This window comes from Nerophis ophidion, linkage group LG13 (assembly GCF_033978795.1).
Source record: "Nerophis ophidion isolate RoL-2023_Sa linkage group LG13, RoL_Noph_v1.0, whole genome shotgun sequence".
Lineage (NCBI taxonomy): Eukaryota > Metazoa > Chordata > Actinopteri > Syngnathiformes > Syngnathidae > Nerophis > Nerophis ophidion.
This window is the reverse complement of record NC_084623.1, coordinates 59,621,723-59,645,123: the sequence shown is the minus strand read 5'-3', so window position 1 is coordinate 59,645,123 and position 23,401 is coordinate 59,621,723. Positions and strand designations below refer to the sequence as shown.

General features: G+C 40.4%; 1 protein-coding gene and 1 long non-coding RNA gene across 2 annotated transcripts in view; both read right to left on the bottom strand.

Moving 5' to 3' along the window:
- The window catches only part of rps6kb1b (ribosomal protein S6 kinase b, polypeptide 1b), a 29,264-nt gene that overhangs the window by 850 nt on the left and 5,013 nt on the right, over positions 1–23,401 (bottom strand). Inside the window, exons 5-14 of the mRNA XM_061919314.1 lie at positions 13,981–14,128; positions 12,876–12,933; positions 12,716–12,816; positions 12,200–12,290; positions 12,037–12,127; positions 8,782–8,889; positions 7,173–7,235; positions 3,770–3,847; positions 2,212–2,319; positions 1,969–2,081 (exon numbers count right to left, since the gene is read on the bottom strand). Of these exons, the coding sequence (XP_061775298.1) occupies positions 1,969–2,081; positions 2,212–2,319; positions 3,770–3,847; positions 7,173–7,235; positions 8,782–8,889; positions 12,037–12,127; positions 12,200–12,290; positions 12,716–12,816; positions 12,876–12,933; positions 13,981–14,128 (959 nt within the window). The remainder of the gene's footprint in view (positions 1–1,968; positions 2,082–2,211; positions 2,320–3,769; positions 3,848–7,172; positions 7,236–8,781; positions 8,890–12,036; positions 12,128–12,199; positions 12,291–12,715; positions 12,817–12,875; positions 12,934–13,980; positions 14,129–23,401) is intronic.
- On the bottom strand, positions 335–1,959 carry LOC133564810 (uncharacterized). The gene is made up of 2 exons (XR_009809341.1): positions 1,640–1,959; positions 335–1,607 (listed from the first exon to the last, which is right to left on the bottom strand). It is a non-coding gene; the product is annotated as an uncharacterized LOC133564810 (long non-coding RNA).

Genomic DNA, 23,401 nt, shown 5'->3' with positions numbered 1-23,401 from the left:
ATATTTTTTTTGCATTGAAATTATTTTACAGTGAATTATTTCAAACTGAATTGTTTTACAGCATTATTTTTACACTTAATTTTTGTTACACTGACAATTTTTTCACATTGTATTGTTTTACACCAATATTTTTTACTGTTAAATTATTTTACGCCCAAAACTTTTTAACTTTTTTAGCACTGAATTTTTTTTTTACACAAATTGTTTTTTGCACTAAAATCTTTTTACAGTGAATTCTTTCACGTTGAATTGTTTTACATTATTTTACACTGAATCTTACGCACACCAAAATCTTTTTACACAAATTGTTTTGCACTGAACTTATTTTTTACACGCACTAAAATCTTTTTACAGTGAGTTCTTTCACACGGAATTGTTTTACATTATTTTATTTTACACTGAAACTTACTCACAACAAAATCTTTTTACACACATTTTATTGCACTGAATTTTTTTAACACTAAATCTTTTTTAAACCAAAATCTTTTTACAATCATTTTATTTGCACTGAATTTTTTTACACTGACAATTTTTTTCACATTTTTTTTTACTGTTAAATTATTTTACATTGAATCTTTTTTACACCAAAATCTTTTCAACTTTTTTTGCACTGAATTTTTTTTTACACAAAATTTTTATTACACAATTCTTTTTACAGTGAATTCTTTCACACTGAATAGTTTTACATTATTTTTTACAATTAAATTATTTTAAACTGAATCTTACTCACACCAAAATCTTTTGACACAATTTTTTTGCACTGAATTTTTTTAAACCAAAATCTTTTTACTCATTTTTTTGCACTGAATTTTTGTTACACTGAATTGTTTTACAACATTTTTTACACTTAAATTATTTTATACTGAATCTTTTTTACACTGTATGTACAGTGTACTATGCATAGTTACTGTATGTACAGTGTACTATACATAGTTACTGTATGTAGAGTGTACTATGCATAGTTACTGTATGTACAGTGTACTATGCATAGTTACTGTATGTACAGTGTACTATACATAGTTACTGTATGTACAGTGTACTATACATAGTTACTGTATGTACAGTGTACTATACATAGTTACTGTATGTACAGTGTACTATACATAGTTACTGTATGTACAGTGTACTATACATAGTTACTGTATGTACAGTGTACTATACATAGTTACTGTATGTACAGTGTACTATACATAGTTACTGTATGTACAGTGTACTATGCATAGTTACTGTATGTACAGTGTACTATGCATAGAAGATGTGGATGGTTCTACATCCAAGATGACATGTCTCCACAACTGTAGTACGTGTGATTGGGGACACGTTGGTGCAAACTGACAAGTGTACTTGCAGATGATGCCAGCAAATAAAGAACATCAATGACATGAAGAACATTCTGTCATTTCATTTTCATATTCTTACTATTTTCATGGACACGAACATCAGTTGGAACATTTCAACTCAATTGCACTCAACATGATCACATTTGTTCAGGAAGTAGAAATAACCACACTTCAAGACACAACACGACTAACTGGATCACAACATTAGTAGTAATAAATACTAGTTATAGTGATATTACCCGTTAATACTAGTAGTAGTGCTAATACCTGCTAATAAATACTAGTAATAGTACTAATACCTGCTAATAAATACTAGTAATAATGTTATTACCTGCTAATAAATACTAGTAATAATGTTATTACCTGCTAATAAATACTAGTAATAATGTTATTACCTGCTAATAAATACTAGTAATAATGTTATTACCTGCTAATAAATACTAGTAATAATGTTATTACCTGCTAATAAATACTAGTAATAATGTTATTACCTGCTAATAAATACTAGTAATAATGTTATTACCTGCTAATAAATACTAGTAATAATGTTAGTACCTGCTAATAAATACTAGTCATGGGCCTGCTAGTACATAGCGCCACAAGTAAATGATGATGTCATCATATATACCTGAGAGGTGTTCTTGGGCTGCCGATGAATCTTCGCGGAGAACGAATTTTTGGCTCGAATGAAAACTTTTCTTTGATATTTTCCAGGACCGAAGGTGCAACGTATGTGAAGCCCTGCGGGAGCAAAAGCATTGTCAGTGTGTGTGTGTGTGTGTGTGTGTGTGTGTGTGTGTGTGTGTGTGTGTGTGTGTGTGTGTGTGTGTGTGTGTGTGTGTGTGTGTGTGGGGGGTCAGCAGGAAGTTACCAAAAAGGCTTGATTGGCGCTCTCGCTGAGCGTGGAGTCGTCAGGACTGTCGACTGGCGTCTGACTGGTGAACTTGGAGTCAAACTGACTCACGTCTTCAGCAGATTGCTGCAACACAAACAGGAAGTCAGCTGACCACGTCCATCAACTACGATCATACCAAGCCACACCCACAACGTAATGCAGGACACGCCTACAATTCTACTAGTAATCAATGGTAGTGATGAAGTGCTGCCAGCATTACAGATGCTAAAATAACAGGTGCAAAGATAACAGGTACCAAGATAATAGGTGCTAAACTAACATGTACTAAACTAACAGGTGCAAAGATAACAGGTACTAAGATAATAGGTGCTAAACTAACAGGTGCTAACATAAATACTAAACTAACGGGTGCTAAACTAACAGTTGCTAAGATAACAAGTGCTAAACTAACAGATGCTAAGCAAACAAGCGCTAAACTAACTGTTGCTAAGATAAGTATTAAACTAACAGGTGGTAAGATAAGTATTAAACTAACAGGTGGTAAGATAAGTATTAAACTAACAGGTGCTAAGCAAACAAGCGCTAAACTAACTGTTGCTAAGATAAGTATTAAACTAACAGGTGCTAAGAAAACAAGTGCTAACTAACAGGTGCTAAGGTAACAAGTACTAAGCTAACGTGCTGATATAACAACTGCTAGGCTAACATGTGCTAAGATAACAATTGCTAAAGTAACATGTGCTAAACTAACAGGTGCTAAGACAAATACTAAACTAACAGGTGCTAAGATAACAAGTGCTAAACTAGCAGGTGCTAAACTAACAGGTGCTAAGATAAATACTAAACTAATATACACCAAACTAACAGTTGCTAAGATAACAAGTACTAAACTAACAGGTACTAAGATAAATACTAAACTAACAGGTGCTAAGACAAACACTAAACTAACAGGTGCTAAACTAACAGTTGCTAAGATAACAAGTGCTAAACTAACAGGTGCTAAGATAAATACTAAACTAATAGACACCAAACTAACAGTTGCTAAGATAACAAGTGCTAAACTAACAGGTACTAAGATAAATACTAAACTAACAGGTGCTAACATAAGTACTAAACTAACAGGTGCTAAACTAACAGTTGCTAAGATAACAAGTGCTAAACTAACAGGTGCTAAGCAAACAAGCGCTAAACTAAAAGGTGCTAAGCTAAATACTAAACTAACAGGTGGTAAGAAAACAAGTGCTAACTAACAGGTGCTAAGGTAACAAGTACTAAGCTAACATGTGCTGTTATAACAACTGCTAGGCTAACATGTGCTAAGATAACAATTGCTAAAATAACATCTGCTAAACTAACAGGTGGTAAGATAATTGCTGAGCTAACAGGCACTAAAGTCCCAGGTGCTAAAGTCCCAGGTGCTAAAGTCCTAGGTGCTAAAGTCCCAGGTACTAAAGTCCTAGGCGCTAAAGTCCCAGGTGCTAAAGTCCTAGGTGCTAAAGTCCCAGGTGCTCAGGGTGTAAGTTGAAAGGTCTGTAAGTACAAGTGTGTAGAAAACAGTTGTTGAGTTTCTCACCAGAAAAGGTTTAAAGGGAGGTTCTACTTTACGAGCCAGCAAATCCTCCCAGTTGATGTGTCTGAAGAAAGGATGTGCCTGGAGGAACAACATCAGGGTTAGCACTTTCTCAATTATACATCCATCTTCTTCCGCTTAACCGAGGTGGGGTCGCGGGGGCAGCAGCCTAAGCAGAGAAGCCCAGACTTCCCTCTCCCCAGCCACTTGGTCCAGCTCCTCCCGAGGTCTTCCCAGGCCAGCCGGGAGACAAAGTCTTCCCAACGTGTCCTGGGTCTTCCCCGTGGCCTCCTACCTGTCGGACGTGCCCTAAACACCTCCCTAGGGAGGCGTCTGGGTGGCATCCTGACCAGATGCCAGAACCACCTCATCTGGCTCCTCTCCATTATACAAAGCCCGTTTCCATATAAGTTGGGAAATGGTGTTAGATGTAAATATAAACAGAATACAATGATTTGCAAATCCTTTTCAAGCCATATTCAGTTGAATATGCTACAAAGACAACATATTTCATCTTCAAACTCATAAACATTTTTTTTTGGTGCAAATAATCATTAACTTTAGAATTTGATGCCAGCAACACGTGACAAAGAAGTTGGGAAAGGTGGCAATAAATACTGATAAAGTTGAGGAGTGCTCATCAAACACTTATTTGGAACATCCCACAGGTGTGCAGGCTAATTGGGAACAGGTGGGTGCCATGATTGGCTATAAAAACAGCTTCCCAGTCTTTCACCAGAAAGGATGGAGCGAGGTACACCCCTTTGTCCACAACTGTGTGAGCAAATAGTCAAACAGTTTAAGAACATCCATCCATTTTCTACCGCTTATTCCCTTTTGGGGCCGCTGGCGCCCATCTCAGCTACAATCGGGCGGAAGGTGGGGTACACCCTGGACAAGTCGCCACCTCATCACAGGGCCAACACAGATAGACAGACAACATTCACACACTAGGGACCATTTAGTGTTGCCAATCAACCTATCCCCAGGTGCATGTATTTGGAGGTGGGAGGGGCCTATCCCCAGGTGCATGTCTTTGGAGGTGGGAGGGGTCTATCCCCAGGTGCATGTCTTTGAGGTGGGAGGGGCCTATCCCCAGGTGCATGTCTTTGGAGGTGGGAGGGGCCTATGCCCAGGTGCATGTCTTTGGAGGTGGGAGGGGCCTATCCCCAGGTGCATGTCTTTGGAGGTGGGAGGGGTCTATCCCCAGGTGCATGTCTTTGAGGTGGGAGGGGCCTATCCCCAGGTGCATGTCTTTGGAGGTGGGAGGGGCCTATGCCCAGGTGCATGTCTTTGGAGGTGGGAGGGGCCTATCCCCAGGTGCATGTCTTTGGGGGTGGGAGGGGCCTATCCCCAGGTGCATGTATTTGGAGGTGGGAGGGGCCTATCCCCAGGTGCATGTCTTTGGAGGTGGGAGGGGCCTATCCTCAGGTGCATGTCTTTGGAGGTGGGAGGAAGCCGGAGTACCCGGAGGGAACCCACGCATTCACGGGGAGAACATGCAAACTCCACACAGAAAGATCCCGAGCCTGGATTTGAACCCAGGACTGCAGGAACTTTGTATTGTGAGGCAGACGCACTAACCCCTCTGCCACTGTGAAGTTTAAGAACAACCTTTCTCAAAGTGCAATTGCAAGAAATTTAGGGATTTCAACATCTACACTCCATAATATCATCAAAAGTGAAGTGAATTATATTTATATAGCGCTTTTTCTCTAGTGACTCAAAGTGCTTTACATAGTGAAACCCAATATCTAAGTCATATTCAAACCAGTGTGGGTGGCACTGGGAGCAGGTGGGTCAAGTGTCTTGCCCAAGGACACAACGGCAGTGACTAGGATGGTGGAAGCGGGAATCGAACCTGCAACCCTCAAGTTGCTGGCACGGCCACTCTACCAACCGAGCTAAACCGGTTGAGAGAATTTGGAGAAATCACTGCACGACTGTTAAGGACACAAAGTGTAAAAGCCAGCATGTGTGATGGTATGGGGGTGTATTAGTGCCCAAGGCATGGGTAACTTACACATCTGTGAAGGCACCATTAATGCTGAAAGGTACATACAGCTTTTGGAGCAACATATGTTGTCATCCAAGCAACGTTTAATGGACGCCCCTGCTTATATCAGCAAGACAATGCCAGGCCACATTCAGCACGTGTGGGTACATTCCTGGCCCGCCTGCAGTCCAGACCTGTCTCCCATGGAAAATGTGTGAAGTGTAAAATAGGACAGCGGAGACCCCGGACTGTTGAAGGACTGAAGCTCTACATAAAACAAGAATGAGAAAGAATTCCACTTTCAAAGCTTCAACAATTAGTTTCCTCAGTTCCCAAACGTTTATTGAGTGTTGTTAAAAGAAAAGGTGATGTAACACAATGGTGAACATGCCCTTTCCCAACTACTGTGGCACGTGTTGCAGCCATGAAATTCTAAGTTAATTATTATTTGCAAAATAAAATAAAGTTTATGAAAGACATGCACCTGGGGATAGGCCCCTCCCACCTCCAAAGACATGCACCTGGGGATAGGTTGATTGGCAACACTAAATGGTCCCTAGTGTGTGAATGTTGTCTGTCTATCTGTGTTGGCCCTGTGATGAGGTGGCGACTTGTCCAGGGTGTACCCTGCCTTCCGCCCGATTGTAGCTGAGATAGGCGCCAGCGCCACCCGCAACCCCGAAAGGGAATAAGCGGTAGAAAATGGATGGATGGATGGATGGAGTTTGAAGATGAAATATGTTGTCTTTGTAGCATATTCAACTGAATATGGGTTGCAAAGGATTTGCAAATCATTGTATTCTGTTTATATTTACATCTAACACCATTTCCCAACTCATATGGAAACAGGGTTTGTATATAATATTTCAATTAATTGTGATTAATTAGGATTAATCCAAATTCAGATGGGTGATTAATCTGCTCTAAAAAGATGATTCACTGGACAGCAGTAATATCTAAACATATGTACTGCAATACATAAATATATACAGCTATACACACATCTGAATATATACATACATATAAATATAACCGTGTTGTTTATCTTTGTTATGGCTTTTGCAATCATGGAAAATAAGATTCCCAGAATTGATTCATAATTTTCATAAATACAATTCTAATCTTTTTTTTAAAATTAGTTTTTAAAAAGACATTTTTAGGCCATCTTCATGTGACCAGAAGGAGTTTCTGTGACATGTCTTGAAAATCTTTCATTGTCATTATTATAGCAGGAAAGACATTGCCAGGTTTCAATCAAATTCTCAATGGAGCAACGTGTTGAATCTAGAATCAGCTCTGGAAGTGGAATCAGATTAAATAGTTCGGTGCCCAACCATTCATTTTTTTTATGTTGTGTCCTAAACATGAATGTTTTGTCGTCATCCACCTGGATGTGCAACTTCTGCTCACCTGCACCTCTGTGGCATCTCCTGCACCTGCTCCCAAGCGTGAGGAGGCGTTCCTCTTCAGCAACTGCACACAGGTTTGGAAACAGCCATCAGGTCACCAAAAAGAGGAGGAGAAAGGAGGAGAAGAAGGAAAAAAAAGATGGGAGAAGAAGAAGGAGAAGAAAAAGAAGGAAAAGGAGAAGAAGGAGGAAGAGAAGGAGAAGAAATAGAAGGAGGAACAAAAGAAGAAGAAAAACAAGAGAAATGAGAAGAAGAGGGAGGAGGAAAGAAGAAGGAGGAGAGGAAGAAGGAGAAAGAGAAGGAGGAGAAGAAGAAGAAATAGGAAGAGGAGGAAGAAGAGGAGGAATAAAAGAAGAAGAAATAGGAGGATTAGAAATAAAAGGGGAAGGAGAAGATGAGGAAGAACAAGAATATAAAGAATCAGTAGAAAAAAAAGGGGAAGAGAAGGAAGAGAAGAAGAAGAAGAGGAAGGAGGAGCAAGAAAAGTGGAAGACCAACAAGGAGAAAAAGACGAAGAGGACGAGGAGGAGAAGAAGGGGACAGAGAAGATAAAGAAGAACAAGAAGATAAAGAATCAGGAGAAAAAGAAGGAGGAAGAGAAGAAGAGGAAGAGGAGAAGGATAAGGGCGAGTAGGAGGAAAAGGAGAAGAAGAGGGAGAAAGAAAGAAGGAGAAGAAAGAGAGGAATAAGGAGAAGAAGGAGGAGGAGGAGGAGGAAGAAGAAGAGGAATAAAAAAAGAAGAACTCGGAGGTGGGGAAAGCAAAGGGGAAGGAGAAAGTGAAGAAGAAAAAGAATATAAAAAAGCAGGAGAAAAAGAAGGAGGAAGAGAAGGGAGAGAAAAAGAAGAAAAAAACAAGAAGACCAAGAAGAAGGAGAAGAAAGACGAGGAGGAAGAGGAGGACGAGAAGGGGACATAGAACATGAAGAATAACAAGAATATAAAGAAGCAGGATACAAAAAACAGGAAGAGAAGAAGAAGAAGAAGAAGAAGAAGAAGGAACAAGAGAAGACCAAGAAGTAGGAGAAAAAAAGAGGAGGAAGAGGTGAAGGAGAAGGGGAAGGAAAAGATGAACAAGAATACAAAGAAGCAGAAGAAGAAGAAAGGAGGAAGAGAAGGAAGAGAAGAAAAAAAAGAAGAAGGAGAAGCCCAAGAAGGAGGAGAAAAATTATGAGGAGGAGGAAGAGGCGGAGGAGAAGATGAAGAACAGGAAGATAAAGAAGAAGGAAAAGAAGAAGGGGCAAGAGAAGACAAAAAGTGGAAGGAGGAGGAAGACGAGGAGGAAAAGAAGAAGAAGACAAAGGAGGAGAAGAAGAAGAAGGGGAAGAAGAGGGGGAAGGAGGAGAATGAGGAGAATAAGAATGAAGAGGAAGAAAAGAAGAACAAGTAGAAGAAGGAAAAATAAGAAGGACAGGAAGAAAGAGAAGATGAGTAGGAGAAGGAGAAGGAGGAGTAGGAGGAAAAGGAGAAGAAGAAGGGGAAGATGAAGAATAACAAAAATATAAATGAGAAGAAGAAGAAGGAGAAGAAACAGGAGTAGAGGAAGAAGGAGGAACAAGAGGAGTAGAAGAAGTAACAGGAGGAAAATATGGAGGAGAAGAAGAAGACGTACACGTTTCAGGAGGTCCCGAGCTTCTTGCGTGAGATATGGTGGCAGACTGAGTTTGCACTTCAGGATCTTGTCGATGGTCTTCTTCCTGTTCTCACCTGTGAAGGGAGGCTGCACACACACACACACACACACACACACACACACACACACACACACACACACACACACACACACACACACACACACACACACACACACACACACACACACACACACACACACACACACACACACCTTGCAGTCAAGCAGTGCAGGTGTGCTACATGAAGGTTGGAGGTGCTAAAGGAGGGAGTCAAACAGTGCAGGTGTGCTACATGAATGTTGGAGGTGCTAAAGGAGGGAGTCAAACAGTGCAGGTGTGCTACATGAAGGTTGGAGCTGCTAAAGGAGGGAGTCAAGCAGTGCAGGTGTGCTACATGAAGGTTGGAGGTGCTAAAGGAGGGAGTCAAACAGTGCAGGTGTGCTACATGAAGGTTGGAGGTGCTAAAGGAGGGAGTCAAACAGTGCAGGTGTGCTACATGAAGGTTGGAGGTGCTAAAGGAGGGAGTCAAGCAGTGCAGGTGTGCTACATGAAGGTTGGAGGTGCTAAAGGAGGGAGTCAAGCAGTGCAGGTGTGCTACATGAAGGTTGGAGGTGCTAAAGGAGGGAGTCAAACAGTGCAGGTGTGCTACATGAAGGTTGGAGGTGCTAAAGGAGGGAGTCAAACAGTGCAGGTGTGCTACATGAAGGTTGGAGCTGCTAAAGGAGGGAGTCAAGCAGTGCAGGTGTGCTACATGAAGGTTGGAGGTGCTAAAGGAGGGAGTCAAACAGTGCAGGTGTGCTACATGAAGGTTGGAGCTGCTAAAGGAGGGAGTCAAGCAGTGCAGGTGTGCTACATGAAGGTTGGAGGTGCTAAAGGAGGGAGTCAAACAGTGCAGGTGTGCTACATGAAGGTTGGAGCTGCTAAAGGAGGGAGTCAAGCAGTGCAGGTGTGCTACATGAAGGTTGGAGGTGCTAAAGGAGGGAGTCAAACAGTGCAGGTGTGCTACATGAAGGTTGGAGGTGCTAAAGGAGGGAGTCAAGCAGTGCAGGTGTGCTACATGAAGGTTGGAGGTGCTAAAGGAGGGAGTCAAGCAGTGCAGGTGTGCTACATGAAGGTTGGAGGTGCTAAAGGAGGGAGTCAAACAGTGCAGGTGTGCTACATGAAGGTTGGAGCTGCTAAAGGAGGGAGTCAAGCAGTGCAGGTGTGCTACATGAAGGTTGGAGGTGCTAAAGGAGGGAGTCAAGCAGTGCAGGTGTGCTACATGAAGGTTGGAGGTGCTAAAGGAGGGAGTCAAGCAGTGCAGGTGTGCTACATGAAGGTTGGAGGTGCTAAAGGAGGGAGTCAAACAGTGCAGGTGTGCTACATGAAGGTTGGAGGTGCTAAAGGAGGGAGTCAAGCAGTGCAGGTGTGCTACATGAAGGTTGGAGGTGCTAAAGGAGGGAGTCAAACAGTGCAGGTGTGCTACATGAAGGTTGGAGGTGCTAAAGGAGGGAGTCAAGCAGTGCAGGTGTGCTACATGAAGGTTGGAGGTGCTAAAGGAGGGAGTCAAACAGTGCAGGTGTGCTACATGAAGGTTGGAGGTGCTAAAGGAAGGAGTCAAGCAGTGCAAGTGTGCTACATGAAGGTTGGAGGTGCTAAAGGAGGGAGTCAAACAGTGCAGGTGTGCTACATGAAGGTTGGAGGTGCTAAAGGAGGGAGTCAAGCAGTGCAGGTGTGCTACATGAAGGTTGGAGGTGCTAAAGGAGGGAGTCAAACAGTGCAGGTGTGTTACATGAAGGTTGGAGGTGCTAAAGGAGGGAGTCAAACAGTGCAGGTGTGTTACATGAAGGTTGGAGGTGCTAAAGGAGGGAGTCAAGCAGTGCAGGTGTGCTACATGAATGTTGCAGGTGCTAAAGGAGGGAGTCAAACAGTGCAGGTGTGCTACATGAAGGTTGGAGGTGCTAAAGGAGGGAGTCAAACAGTGCAGGTGTGTTACATGAAGGTTGGAGGTGCTAAAGGAGGGAGTCAAACAGTGCAGGTGTGTTACATGAAGGTTGGAGGTGCTAAAGGAGGGAGTCAAGCAGTGCAGGTGTGCTACATGAAGGTTGGAGGTGCTAAAGGAGGGAGTCAAACAGTGCAGGTGTGTTACATGAAGGTTGGAGGTGCTAAAGGAGGGAGTCAAGCAGTGCAGGTGTGCTACATGAATGTTGCAGGTGCTAAAGGAGGGAGTCAAACAGTGCAGGTGTGCTACATGAAGGTTGGAGGTGCTAAAGGAGGGAGTCAAACAGTGCAGGTGTGTTACATGAAGGTTGGAGGTGCTAAAGGAGGGAGTCAAGCAGTGCAGGTGTGCTACATGAATGTTGCAGGTGCTAAAGGAGGGAGTCAAACAGTGCAGGTGTGCTACATGAAGGTTGCAGGTGCTAAAGGAGGGAGTCAAACAGTGCAGGTGTGCTACATGAAGGTTGGAGGTGCTAAAGGAGGAGTCAAGCAGTGCAGGTGTGCTACATGAAGGTTGGAGGTGCTAAAGGAGGGAGTCAAACAGTGCAGGTGTGCTACATGAAGGTTGCAGGTGCTAAAGGAGGGAGTCAAACAGTGCAGGTGTGCTACATGAAGGTTGGAGGTGCTAAAGGAGGGAGTCAAACAGTGCAGGTGGGCTACATGAAGGTTGGAAGTGCTAAAGGAGGGAGTCAAACAGTGCAGGTGTGCTACATGAATGTTGGAGGTGCTAAAGGAGGGAGTCAAACAGTGCAGGTGTGCTACATGAATGTTGGAGGTGCTAAAGGAGGGAGTCAAACAGTGCAGGTGTGCTACATGAATGTTGGAGGTGCTAAAGGAGGGAGTCAAACAGTGCAGGTGTGCTACATGAAGGTTGGAGGTGCTAAAGGAGGGAGTCAAACAGTGCAGATGTGCTACATGAAGGTTGGAGGTGCTAAAGGAGGGAGTCAAACAGTGCAGGTGTGCTACATGAATGTTGGAGGTGCTAAAGGAGGGAGTCAAACAGTGCAGGTGTGCTACATGAATGTTGGAGGTGCTAAAGGAGGGAGTCAAACAGTGCAGGTGTGCTACATGAATGTTGGAGGTGCTAAAGGAGGGAGTCAAACAGTGCAGGTGTGCTACATGAAGGTTGGAGGTGCTAAAGGAGGGAGTCAAACAGTGCAGATGTGCTACATGAAGGTTGGAGGTGCTAAAGGAGGGAGTCAAACAGTGCAGGTGTGCTACATGAATGTTGGAGGTGCTAAAGGAGAGTCACTGACCGCCCCAGTCAGCATGTCGTACATCAGCGCTCCCAGACTCCACCAGTCCACCGCTCGGTTGTGTCCGCTCCGCATCAGGATCTCTGGCGCCCTGCAGGCCAGCGAGTGGGGTGTCAGGATGGTGCGTTCAGGGACCAGGTGAGAGTGCGTGGATGAGACTCACATGTATTCAATGGTACCACAGAAGGTGTGCGTGACTGTGCCGTCGTGGATGGACTCTTTACACAGCCCGAAATCTGTCAACTTGACATGACCTGGAGGGAAAGCAGATCTACTCAATACAATCTTTTATAGTTCATACAAAACTGTGATTCACCTGAATCACATCAACTACTTCATTACGTTGTGAGGATTCTACCTAGCAACAGGGGGTAGAAGAAGGCATTTAATTATAGGGAATCTAAGATTAATGTGATCTTTTCTGACTTACAAATGTTGTTCCAATGTTGGATATTGGCGCTAAACACTGTCAAAGCACCAAATCATAACATGTATTCATTTTCTTGTGAGCATGGTACTAGTAACTGCAATAAAAGAGATTATTGGTACTAATTATATGAGATAGTACTTTATTGATCCCTGAGAAGAAATTAGATAACTGCAATAGAGAAGATTCTTTGTACTAATAATGACAATAGAGGAGAGTTCTATCCAAGTGTTACCGACAGTGGAAACACACCTTGGCTGCTCAGCATGATGTTCTCAGGCTTGAGGTCTCTGTAGATGATGCCCTTCTGGTGCAGGTGGCCCAGAGCCATGGAGATCTCTGCTAGGTAGAAACTACAAGACAAAAGCTTTGTTAACATTGTTCACACTAAAACATGCCTTCTTCAACTCACCAGGCCGTGTCTTCCATGAAAATGCCCTCCCTCTCCAACTGCATGAAGAGTTCTCCTCCTGCACAAGAACAGAAGCTGCTTGGACAGATACTATTTGGTGACTTACACAGTTGTTACACACAACCTGGCCTTGTTTCACGTCGAAACAATCTGACGAGTGGAGTGTTTCCACGTTTTATTGTCTTTGGGGTTTATTATCACTTCTTTTTACGCTTGTACGAGCAGTAAGAATGTTAGGGATGAGGACTGGAACCGGCTTCCTTAATAGTCCCAACATAAAATGTACTGAAAAAGTAGCAAAACCGTGGCCCTAAAACCAAAGTACGGATTATAGCATGGGTTACTTGTACTGTGGCACATTTAGTAAACAGTCATCAGCAGTTAGCATATATATCACACTGCAGTAATAAAGAGTAGGCTTGTGACGGTACTCTTTATAATCCTGCACGGGACAATCCCACTTTATTTATACAAAAAAAAAAAAAAGTGATATTAATCGAGATGGAACGATAAGAAAAGTAGTTGGTTTTTTTGCCCTCATCCGCATCTCTTCCAGTCCCTCCAAACCAACTCCGGTGTGGCAGAGACCCAGCAGCTGGTCTCCATGGCCAAAAGGCTCCCGGGAGGCAGATCCAGAAGTCCACAAAAAGCACCACAAAGGTCACGAGAGTGCCACCCCTTGTCACACAGTCCCAAAGGGTCCCGGACCAAAAGGCAAAATAATATAATAACACATGCAAATAAGAGGGAAACACAAAAGGATGAAACAAGAGCACAGAGCTCCTGCCAACAGCAGCCACTACAGCGGCGCCATCTATTGTCAAAGTATCGTATCCAGACTTGAAATTGGATCACTTCGAGGCCAAAAATCGAACCGGAAACCAAAATTGTTAATTGGGTTGTGCCTACTTACTGGTGGTTATTTGACTCATATTTTGAAGTACTTCAATTCCTAGATTACTAGAACGTACAAATGCATTGTTTTTGTGTACGTTTTTGATTTTGTAAGTACTGATTTGGTTGTAGAATCAGTTGAAACGTGAACACGCAGAGGAGTTAGCAATGGTCACAGGTCATGTGTGGACAGTAGATATTTGGCACTGACCGCTGAGGTACTCCAGGATGAGGTACAACTTTCCACCCGTCTGAAAGGCGTAGATGAGATCCACGATAAAAGGATGCTTCACCTCCTCCAGGATGTTCCTTTCTGCCTTGGTGTGGGCCGTGTCCTTGGCGTTACGTACAATCATTGCCTGATGCACACAAATGCAAACAACAACAAAGCGTTTAGCTGCTTTATAACGTTACTAATGCACTTTGTTCAAAGGGCGTAAACAGACTGGATTAGTGAGAAGTCATTAATCCTCCACATTGTTGGTTGTTAACAGGCAGATTCAAATAACATGAAAATGATTGCTCTTTAAAAGTACTTCTTATAGTTTTATTGTCCTAGAAATGTGATATTTTGACTGCATCTTTGAGAAAAGTTGTATCAACTGATGGATGATTTCTAAGAAATTTTGATACATTTTTCCGAGTTGAGCTTTTTCCCGGGCATTAAAATAAAGTCAGTTTCCCTTACATTGATTATGGCAACCCCCCAGGGCAAAATAATTGCCGCCACGGCTTAAAATTTAGGGTTTTTTCTGCAAAGATTAAGAGGACAGCGTCGGCTTTTAAGGAGAGAAAGTGCAGTTTGAGCTTTTTGTCGTGAACATGGAGCGACACAAGTAAAGAGTCTCTAAACACGAGTACATTCTCCAATAACACCAGAAATAATGCGAGATTTGTTGCTGGTCATTTCTAATGAAGAAAAAGTCACTAAAAGGATTGGAGAAGTCCCTAGAAACTTGAAACATTCTCAACAAAGTACATCGTACAATAAACAGCAACCATTGAAAAATAGAGCAAAACAAAGAAAAATATGTTACTGATTAATAATAACACAGATTTGTTTTTAAATGTATGAATAACTTTTTTTTACGGAAAATATACATATTGACCATGACCCCACTGCCAGTATATTGCAGGCATGTGAGCACAGGTCTGGCTATAAGAATACAAATGACACACATGTGATCATCCATTCATCCATCCATCCATCCATCCGTCTTCTACCGCTTTTCCCTTTAGGGATCGCGGGGGGTGCTGGAGCCTATCTCAGCTGCATTTAAGCGAAAGGCGGGGTACACCCTGGACAAGTCGCCACCTCATCGCAGAGCCAACACAGATAGACAGACAACATTCACACATTAGAGACCATTTAGTGTTGCCAATCAACCTATCCCCAGGTGCATGTGAGCACTCTTTGAGAAAAAAAGAGGAAAATTGAGGAAAAAAAAAAAGAGGAACATTTCTATCAGCACAATGTGCTGCCACGCAAACTTTGACAGAAATGTAGAAAATAAGGACATTTACTGCATTTGGTGGTATTTCTACACCATATTTTACTTTTAGATTTAGTCTCATCAAACAACTTCTATTGGCTGTCTTTGTGACACTATTTTTTTTTTTTTTTTTTTACTAGATCATTTACTAACGTTATCATCATCATTGAACATGTCATGACCCAGACCAAGCCATCAATCCACTCTGCCTACATTTAACCAACCATGAAAGACACTACGCAATTCAAACCAATCAGAAACACACGTACGCAGATTTAAAATATACATACGCGGATCTAAAACATGCGTACACAAATCCAAACCACACTAAGGGAATCTAAACCACACGTACGTGGATCTAAAACATACGTACACAGATCTAAAACATACGTACACAGATCTAAAACATACGTACGCAGATCTAAAACATACAAATGCAGATCTAAAACAAACACACGCAGATCTAAAACACAAGTACACAGATCTAAAACACAAGTACACAGATCTAACACATACGTACACAGATCTAAAATATACGTATACAGATCTAAAACAAACATACGGGGATCTAAAACAAACATATGCGGATCTAAAACATACGTACACAGATCTAAAACACAAGTACACAGATCTAAAACACAAGTACACAGATCTAAAACACAAGTACACAGATCTAACACATACGTACACAGATCTAAAACATACGTATACAGATCTAAAATCTACGTATACAGATCTAAAATCTACATATACAGATCTAAAACAAACATTCGCGGATCTAAAACATACGTACACAGATCTAAAACATATGTATACAGATCTAAAACATACGTACACAGATCTAAAACATATGTACACAGATCTAAAACATACGTATACAGATCTAAAACATATGTATACAGATCTAAAACATACATATACAGATCTAAAACATACGTACACAGATCTAAAACATACGTACGCAAATCTAAAACATACGTACGCAAATCTAAAACATACATACGCAGATCTAAAACATACGTACGCAAATCTAAAACATACGTACGCAGATCTAAAACACACGAATGCAGATCTAAAACAAACACACGCAGATCTAAAACATTTATACACAGATCTAAAACATAAGTACACAGATCTAAAACATACGTACACAGATCTAAAACATAAGTACACAGATCTAAAACATACGTACACAGATCTAAAACATACGTACGCAAATCTAAAACATACGTACGCAAATCTAAAACATACGTACGCAAATCTAAAACACACGAATGCAGATCTAAAACAAACACACGCAGATCTAAAACATTTATACACAGATCTAAAACATAAGTACACAGATCTAACACATACGTACACAGATCTAAAACATAAGTACACAGATCTAACACATACGTACGCAGATCTAAAACATTTATACACAGATCTAAAACATAAGTACACAGATCTAAAACATACGTACACAGATCTAAAACATACGTACGCAAATCTAAAACATACGTACGCAAATCTAAAACATACGTACGCAAATCTAAAACATACGTACACAGATCTAAAACACACGAATGCAGATCTAAAACAAACACACGCAGATCTAAAACATTTATACACAGATATAAAACATTCATACACGGATATAAAACATTCATACACGGATATAAAACATACGTACGCAGATCTAAAACACACGAATGCTGATCTACGCGGATATAAAACATTCACACACGGATATAATACATACGTAAACGGATCTAAAACATACGTATACAGATGTAAAACATACGTATACAGATCCAAAACAAACGTACGCAGATCTAAAATACACACACTTAGATTGGTATAGACACACAAATTAGTACACACGCACAAGAATTGGATTACACACGCACAGATTAAGATACACGTTTGCAAATATATTTCCTATAATAATACTTCCATAAAGAGCCAATACCAGTGGTTGAGTCAAGTGTTGAACTATTTTTTTTAATTGTATTTTTATTGATATTTAATTTTAAAAATGCAGAAGTGATATTTAAAAACAGATTTCCGCAGAAGTTTCACGTGCCTGATATGGGAAATCTGGGGGAAAGTAAACCAAAACCAGGTTTGGAGCGGTTTACCTAAAGAAGGAGCGGACACAACAAGGAGTATTTACTGTATGTCAACAGCGGTTATTCTTCTGCACTCGAATGGTAAATGTTTGAATGACAGTCAAGGATCTTCAAAGCATTTCTCATACAGTTGAAAGGTTAATTGATGGTGACGGTTTGATTGTGGAATGAAAACATTTTAATACCAATTGGAGGTCACGCAGCCAGGGAAGGAATGTGTTGGGCTTTGGAGGCTCTACTGTAATATTTCAATGTCTGCTGGAGCTTACTGAACACGATACTACTGCAATGTTAAGGACAAATTGACGCATGTCTTCCGTATTGCTGGAAGTCAATGCTATCCAAGTATATGACTAGATTAAAAAAAAAAAACACATTTAATTTAATTTTTATTTGCCTCATTAAATTTATAATTATTTGATCATGTGCTAGCATACACTAACTCTATCAAACATGGCGGAAATGTCCATGACGACAGCCAATCAGAGTCTACCTTTCCCCGCTCCACTTCTAGTTACATTAATCCATGAAAACATAGGGAAGCTGCAGAACGGTCACGTTTCAGTATGTTTTTTCCCGCTGACTCTACAAACTGGACGATCGATCATTGGCCTTGCTCACTGGGTCATAGGCAGACATGCACATCGCTTGCTGTCAACTCGGTCCTCTCTGGTCCGTCACTCAAATATGTCCGTGTGCAACATAAACAACGAGGACAGCTCCTCTTCTTACAGGATGAAGAAGCAGGCTGAGTGAGACAGCGCTTTAGTCCGCTCCCCAGGTGAATGCTGTCCAGTATTACTTCATCAAACCACTATAGTCGTCTTAGAATTGATGGTATTTTGGTTGGTTTATGCAAGTCATCTTTGTCAAAGAACACAATAGCTCACACACAACCTGAATCGAACACTTATGTAAACGTCATCACAGGAAGGCAGCGCAACTTGGAACCACATTCTTACCTAAAATGTGGCAGGTAAAACAAGTTCTGGCTTGGAATGAGGTCATCAAGTCCTTCTAGAGCAGTGGTTCTCAAATGGGGGTACTTGAAGGTATGCCAAGGGGTACGTGAGATTTTTTTTTAAATATTCTAAAAATAGCAACAATTCAAAAATCCTTTATAAATATATTTATTGAATAATATTTCAACAAATTATGAATGTAAGTTCATAAACTGTGAAAAAATTTGCAACAATGACAGTTAGATTTTTTGTAGACATGTTCCATAAATATTGATGTTAAAGATTTCTTTTTTTGTGAAGAAATGCTTAGAATTAAGTTGATGAATCCAGATGGATCTCTAATACAATCCCTAATGATTACTTTTATGTGTAGATATCTTTATTTATAATTGAATCACTTGTTTATTTTTCAACAAGTTTTTAGTTATTTTTACATCTTTTTTTCCAAATAGTTATAAAAAGACCACTACAAATGAGCAATATTTTCCACTGTTATACAATTTCATAAATCAGAAACTGATGACATAGTGCTGTATTTGACTTCTTAATCTCTTTTTTTCCAACCCAAAATGCTTTTGCTCTGATTAGGGGGCATTTGAATTAAAAAAATGTTGACAGGGGGTACATGACTGAAAAAAGGTTGAGAACCACTGTTCTAGAGGAAGCATGAAGCTGAAGCTCCAGAGGCAGGAGCGCATGCTAGCGGTGGCAAGGCTGCAGCACAGCAGCGCACATTGCAAAATACCAACTAGCCTGCAAATTTTAGACAATGTTGGCGTCAAGCTCACAGAATAGAGTAGAATCAAGCTAAAATGTCTGCGAGGTTGTAGCTTTTGCAACCAAAATGTTTACATTTATGTAAAATGCACATTTATTGATGTTCTAAAAAAAAAACCATGTAATTCCTCACTTGTTTGCTTCACTATTTTTTTTTTTTTACAGAAGTGGTGCTCAAACACTAGCTTTTGAAGTTCCATATTGGTGACTATGTCCTTCCTCATGGACATATTTCAGGGTTTCCCCTACATGTAAACCATTGTGTCGAAACGCCATGGCAAGATTACCGCCGCCACACTTTCAAAATACGTTTTTTCTTTTTTTGAAAAGAAAAAAAAAAAAAACTGCTGTTTTAAAAAGACAGATACCAATAAACATATATACTTTTATATATTTTATAAATAAAATGCCAGCCGATAAAAGGTTGATCTCTACAAATAACTCCAATACTTCACAGAAGAAGTGCGTCTGCCTCACAATACGAAGTTCCTGCAGTCCTGGGTTCAAATCCAGGCTCGGGTTCTTTCTGTGTGGAGTTTGCATGTTCTCCCCGTGACTGCGTGGGTTCCCTCCGGGTACTCCGGCTTCCTCCCACTTCCAAAGACATGCACCTGGGGATAGGTTGATTGGCAACACTAAATTGGCCCTAGTGTGTGAATGTTGTCTGTCTATCTGTGTTGGCCCTGCGATGAGGTGGCGACTTGTCCAGGGTGTACCCCGCCTTCCGCCTGATTGTAGCTGAGATAGGCGCCAGCGCCCCCCGCGACCCCGAAAGGGAATAAGCGGTAGAAAATGGATGGACTTCACAGAAGACAGACTGGAGGAAAAGGAAACATGGCTTCGCCACACATCTTAATGTAAAGCCTGGAGCTGTGCGACTATCCGTGAATCAAATACACACTTGGGAGCTTAACGTATTTTGTTTTTTTTCAGCGAATTTACCGGGCTAGCATTATGGCCAGTTAAAATGTTACGTTAGTTCATATTGCTAAAGTTTGTGTCCACCTGTCCCCCTCTTTATTGTTACGTTTCTTTTACGTTGGACAAGAGCAGAGTAGGGATGGGCAATAGTGAAGTGAATTATATTTATATAGCGCTTTTCTCTAGTGACTCAAAGCGCTTTACATAGTGAAACCCAATATCTAAGTTACATTTAAAGCAGTGTGGGTGGCACTGGGAGCAGGTGGGTAAAGTGCCTTGCCCAAGGACACAACGGCAGTGACTAGAATGGCGGAAGCAGGAATCAAACCTGCAACCCTCAAGTTGCTTGCACGGCCACTCTACCAACCGAGCTATGCCGCCCCTAATATATATATTGCAGCCTTCTGCGATAACAATATACATCACCATATATTATTTGGTATATAAAGGCTTTTAATTTAGCTGCTGACCTATGCATTAATATATTGCATCATTTCCAGTGGTATTATTTTGTCATAACTATTATTCATCTACTTGTTAACTTAGTGTTAATAATATCTGGTTACTTTCTGTTCTAACACGTTCTATCAACACTTCTGTTCAAACATAACAAAAACATATTCTTCTGTTGTTTCATACTTTTACCATCAGTTTTGGGCGATGCTACACATGTGGGTGTTAAGCTGATAGCAAGTAGTTACATGGGCAGTATTGGTCATAGTAAGCAATAAAAAAAGTCAGGATCATACATTTTTGATCACAAATGTAATCTGACAAAAACACAGGATGGCAATCTAACAATACAAATTCATATTTAAATGATTTTGTTTTTTCTTTTGTGACATCAAAATGTATAATAAAGTCAATAGTGCAAAATAACTAAACTATGACTGGCTCTTACTTTTTTCAGATTCTAAACAATAACAAAAATGACAAACAACTATTTTGTGATAATAAAAAAATATTGATTTAATCATTGTATCAACTGTATACTGAGAGAAATATTGACAGTAACAATACAAAGTATACATCGATTTATGCACTTTGTTTACATTCAAAAGCTCTACCTTAGCGGTTAGCTATGCTTTTTTGTATCCTACGGTGTGTAGTGTAGCATCTTTAGCTATTCTTGTCCTCCGGTGATAATGAATCTTATTATTTTCCGCCACGTAGGCAAGGATTAGTGATTTAGAAGCTGCACTGTGGAGGGACATTAGCCGCTAGCGAGGACGTTAGATAGCGTTGAGGATGCCAGTCAAGTTTGTACCATGTGACAATAGTAAGAAGATCTCTACCGTCTGTGGAATTTAAATCATTTTTAATCGGATATTGTTTAAATCTAGCAACCCTCAAGCAGAGTTTTATTGTATATACTAAAAAATGGATCAAGTAAACAATAGCGCAACAGCTTATTTGCATCAAAGCTAAAAACACAAAACAGCTGCCAGGAAGGCTTACCCAAAGCTATTTAATTTTTTTTTTTTTTTGCATTTTTAATTCTTCTAATCTTTTGGTCAAAACATTTCTAATAGCCTATTGTGGGAAGTCTTGGACTCAGTAAACTTTCTTAAAAAGTAGTAAAATATGAGCTCATTAGGACACAGCAAACAGAGCCAAGCACTGGTGTGTAGGGATGGGTAGCGTTCACATTTGGACCGACACGGTACCAGTTCCTAGTACCTGGGAATCGATACTGCTACTCAATGGTACCAATTTACAGGACTTTTCATAAAGAGTAATTGTTTTTGATAATAAAATCTAACTTTTATTGCAACATTTACAAAAAAGAGCTGATTATGATAACTGCTGTCCAGTTGTTTTGTTTTTTAACACAATTATCAGTCTCATTTGCTGTTGGGACAATAAATTGTAAAGACAGTTGCAAGTCCAAGACGAGAGATGGCAGGAGTGTATTGTACTGCTTGGATCTTATGGACGTCAAGTCCCGCCCATCAACTATGTGTGGTGGTCAAGGGAGCTCTGTTGTCAATGGGTACTAGGCGCCGTTTAGCCTTTCTCAAAGAACATATGCTCTATTATTGTGTTGTTTTCGGATGTACGAATCGTTCAAATGGCGAAAAGGATCAACCTTTCTTTAAAATTCTTCGAAAGGTAATCAAAAAGGGCGGAAGAGCGCAAGATTTTACGAAACGTCGAGAAAACTAGCTCACACTCCAGTCCAGGGGAGCGGAGTCAAACTATGCCGGAGTTTGCGGCTTCGTTAAAGGTTTGTTTGATATACTTTTAACATTTATTATTTCCCATTTAAGTATCATCTTGATGTTATTTGTATTTCTTAATTTGATAAACAATCACAAATGAATTGTTCAGCACATACACAATGTTGACATCTGTAGTAATATTTTGATAAACAATCATAAATGAATCTTTCAGCACATACACAATGTTGACATCTATTGTTGTATTTTGATAAACAATCATCCAGCACCCCCTGCGGCCCCGAAAGGGACAAGCGATAGAAAATAGATGGATGGATAGAATCACAAATGAATCATTCAGCACATACACTATGTTGACATTTATAGTTATATTTTGACAAAGAATCATTAATGAATCATTCAGCACATACACTATGTTGACATTTATAGTTATATTTTGACAAAGAATCATTAATGAATCATTCAGCACATACACTATGTTGACATTTATAGTTATATTTTGACAAAGAATCATTAATGAATCATTCAGCACATACACCCTGATGACATCAATAGTTATATTTTGATAAAGACAGGAAAACCACATTACTCGTAAACGGCGTGTGCAACAGCAACAAACCTAGCAGTAGACGTGAAGTTAAAAGTATAGGGATTTATTCCATTTCATAGTTTGATTTTTTTGCTTATATCTGCTTTTTGCAGGAAAATGTAAGCCTCTTTTGTACCCACCTTGGCTCGGTTGACCATCACTGCTTTTCACTTCCGGGAAGAAGAATTCACAAAAGGGAATACAGGTAAAAGTATAGTTTATGGTGTGTTGGCTGGTTAGTTCAATCTTTGCTGAATCTCATCTTGTTGCGCTCCAAAAAGTGTTAATACCGTAAGTATTGTACTTAATACACCATGCATCATAGTTGTAGGTTTCATTAGCAAATTTGGAGGTGTTAAAATCTGGCTAATGCTAATCAATAGCCTGTCAATAGCAAAGCCAATGTGTATTAACATAGAGTGGAGTCTTACTTTACTTACACTGTAGCGTTTTTTGAGTCAATTGCTTTATTGGCATGGAAACTTGCAACGTTACCTTCAGATAATATAGCATTGTTGGACGGTTGAAATATGGTCGCTGCCAAAAAAGTACTGGATTTGCTACCCATCTCTACTGATGAAAATATTAACAAAGTA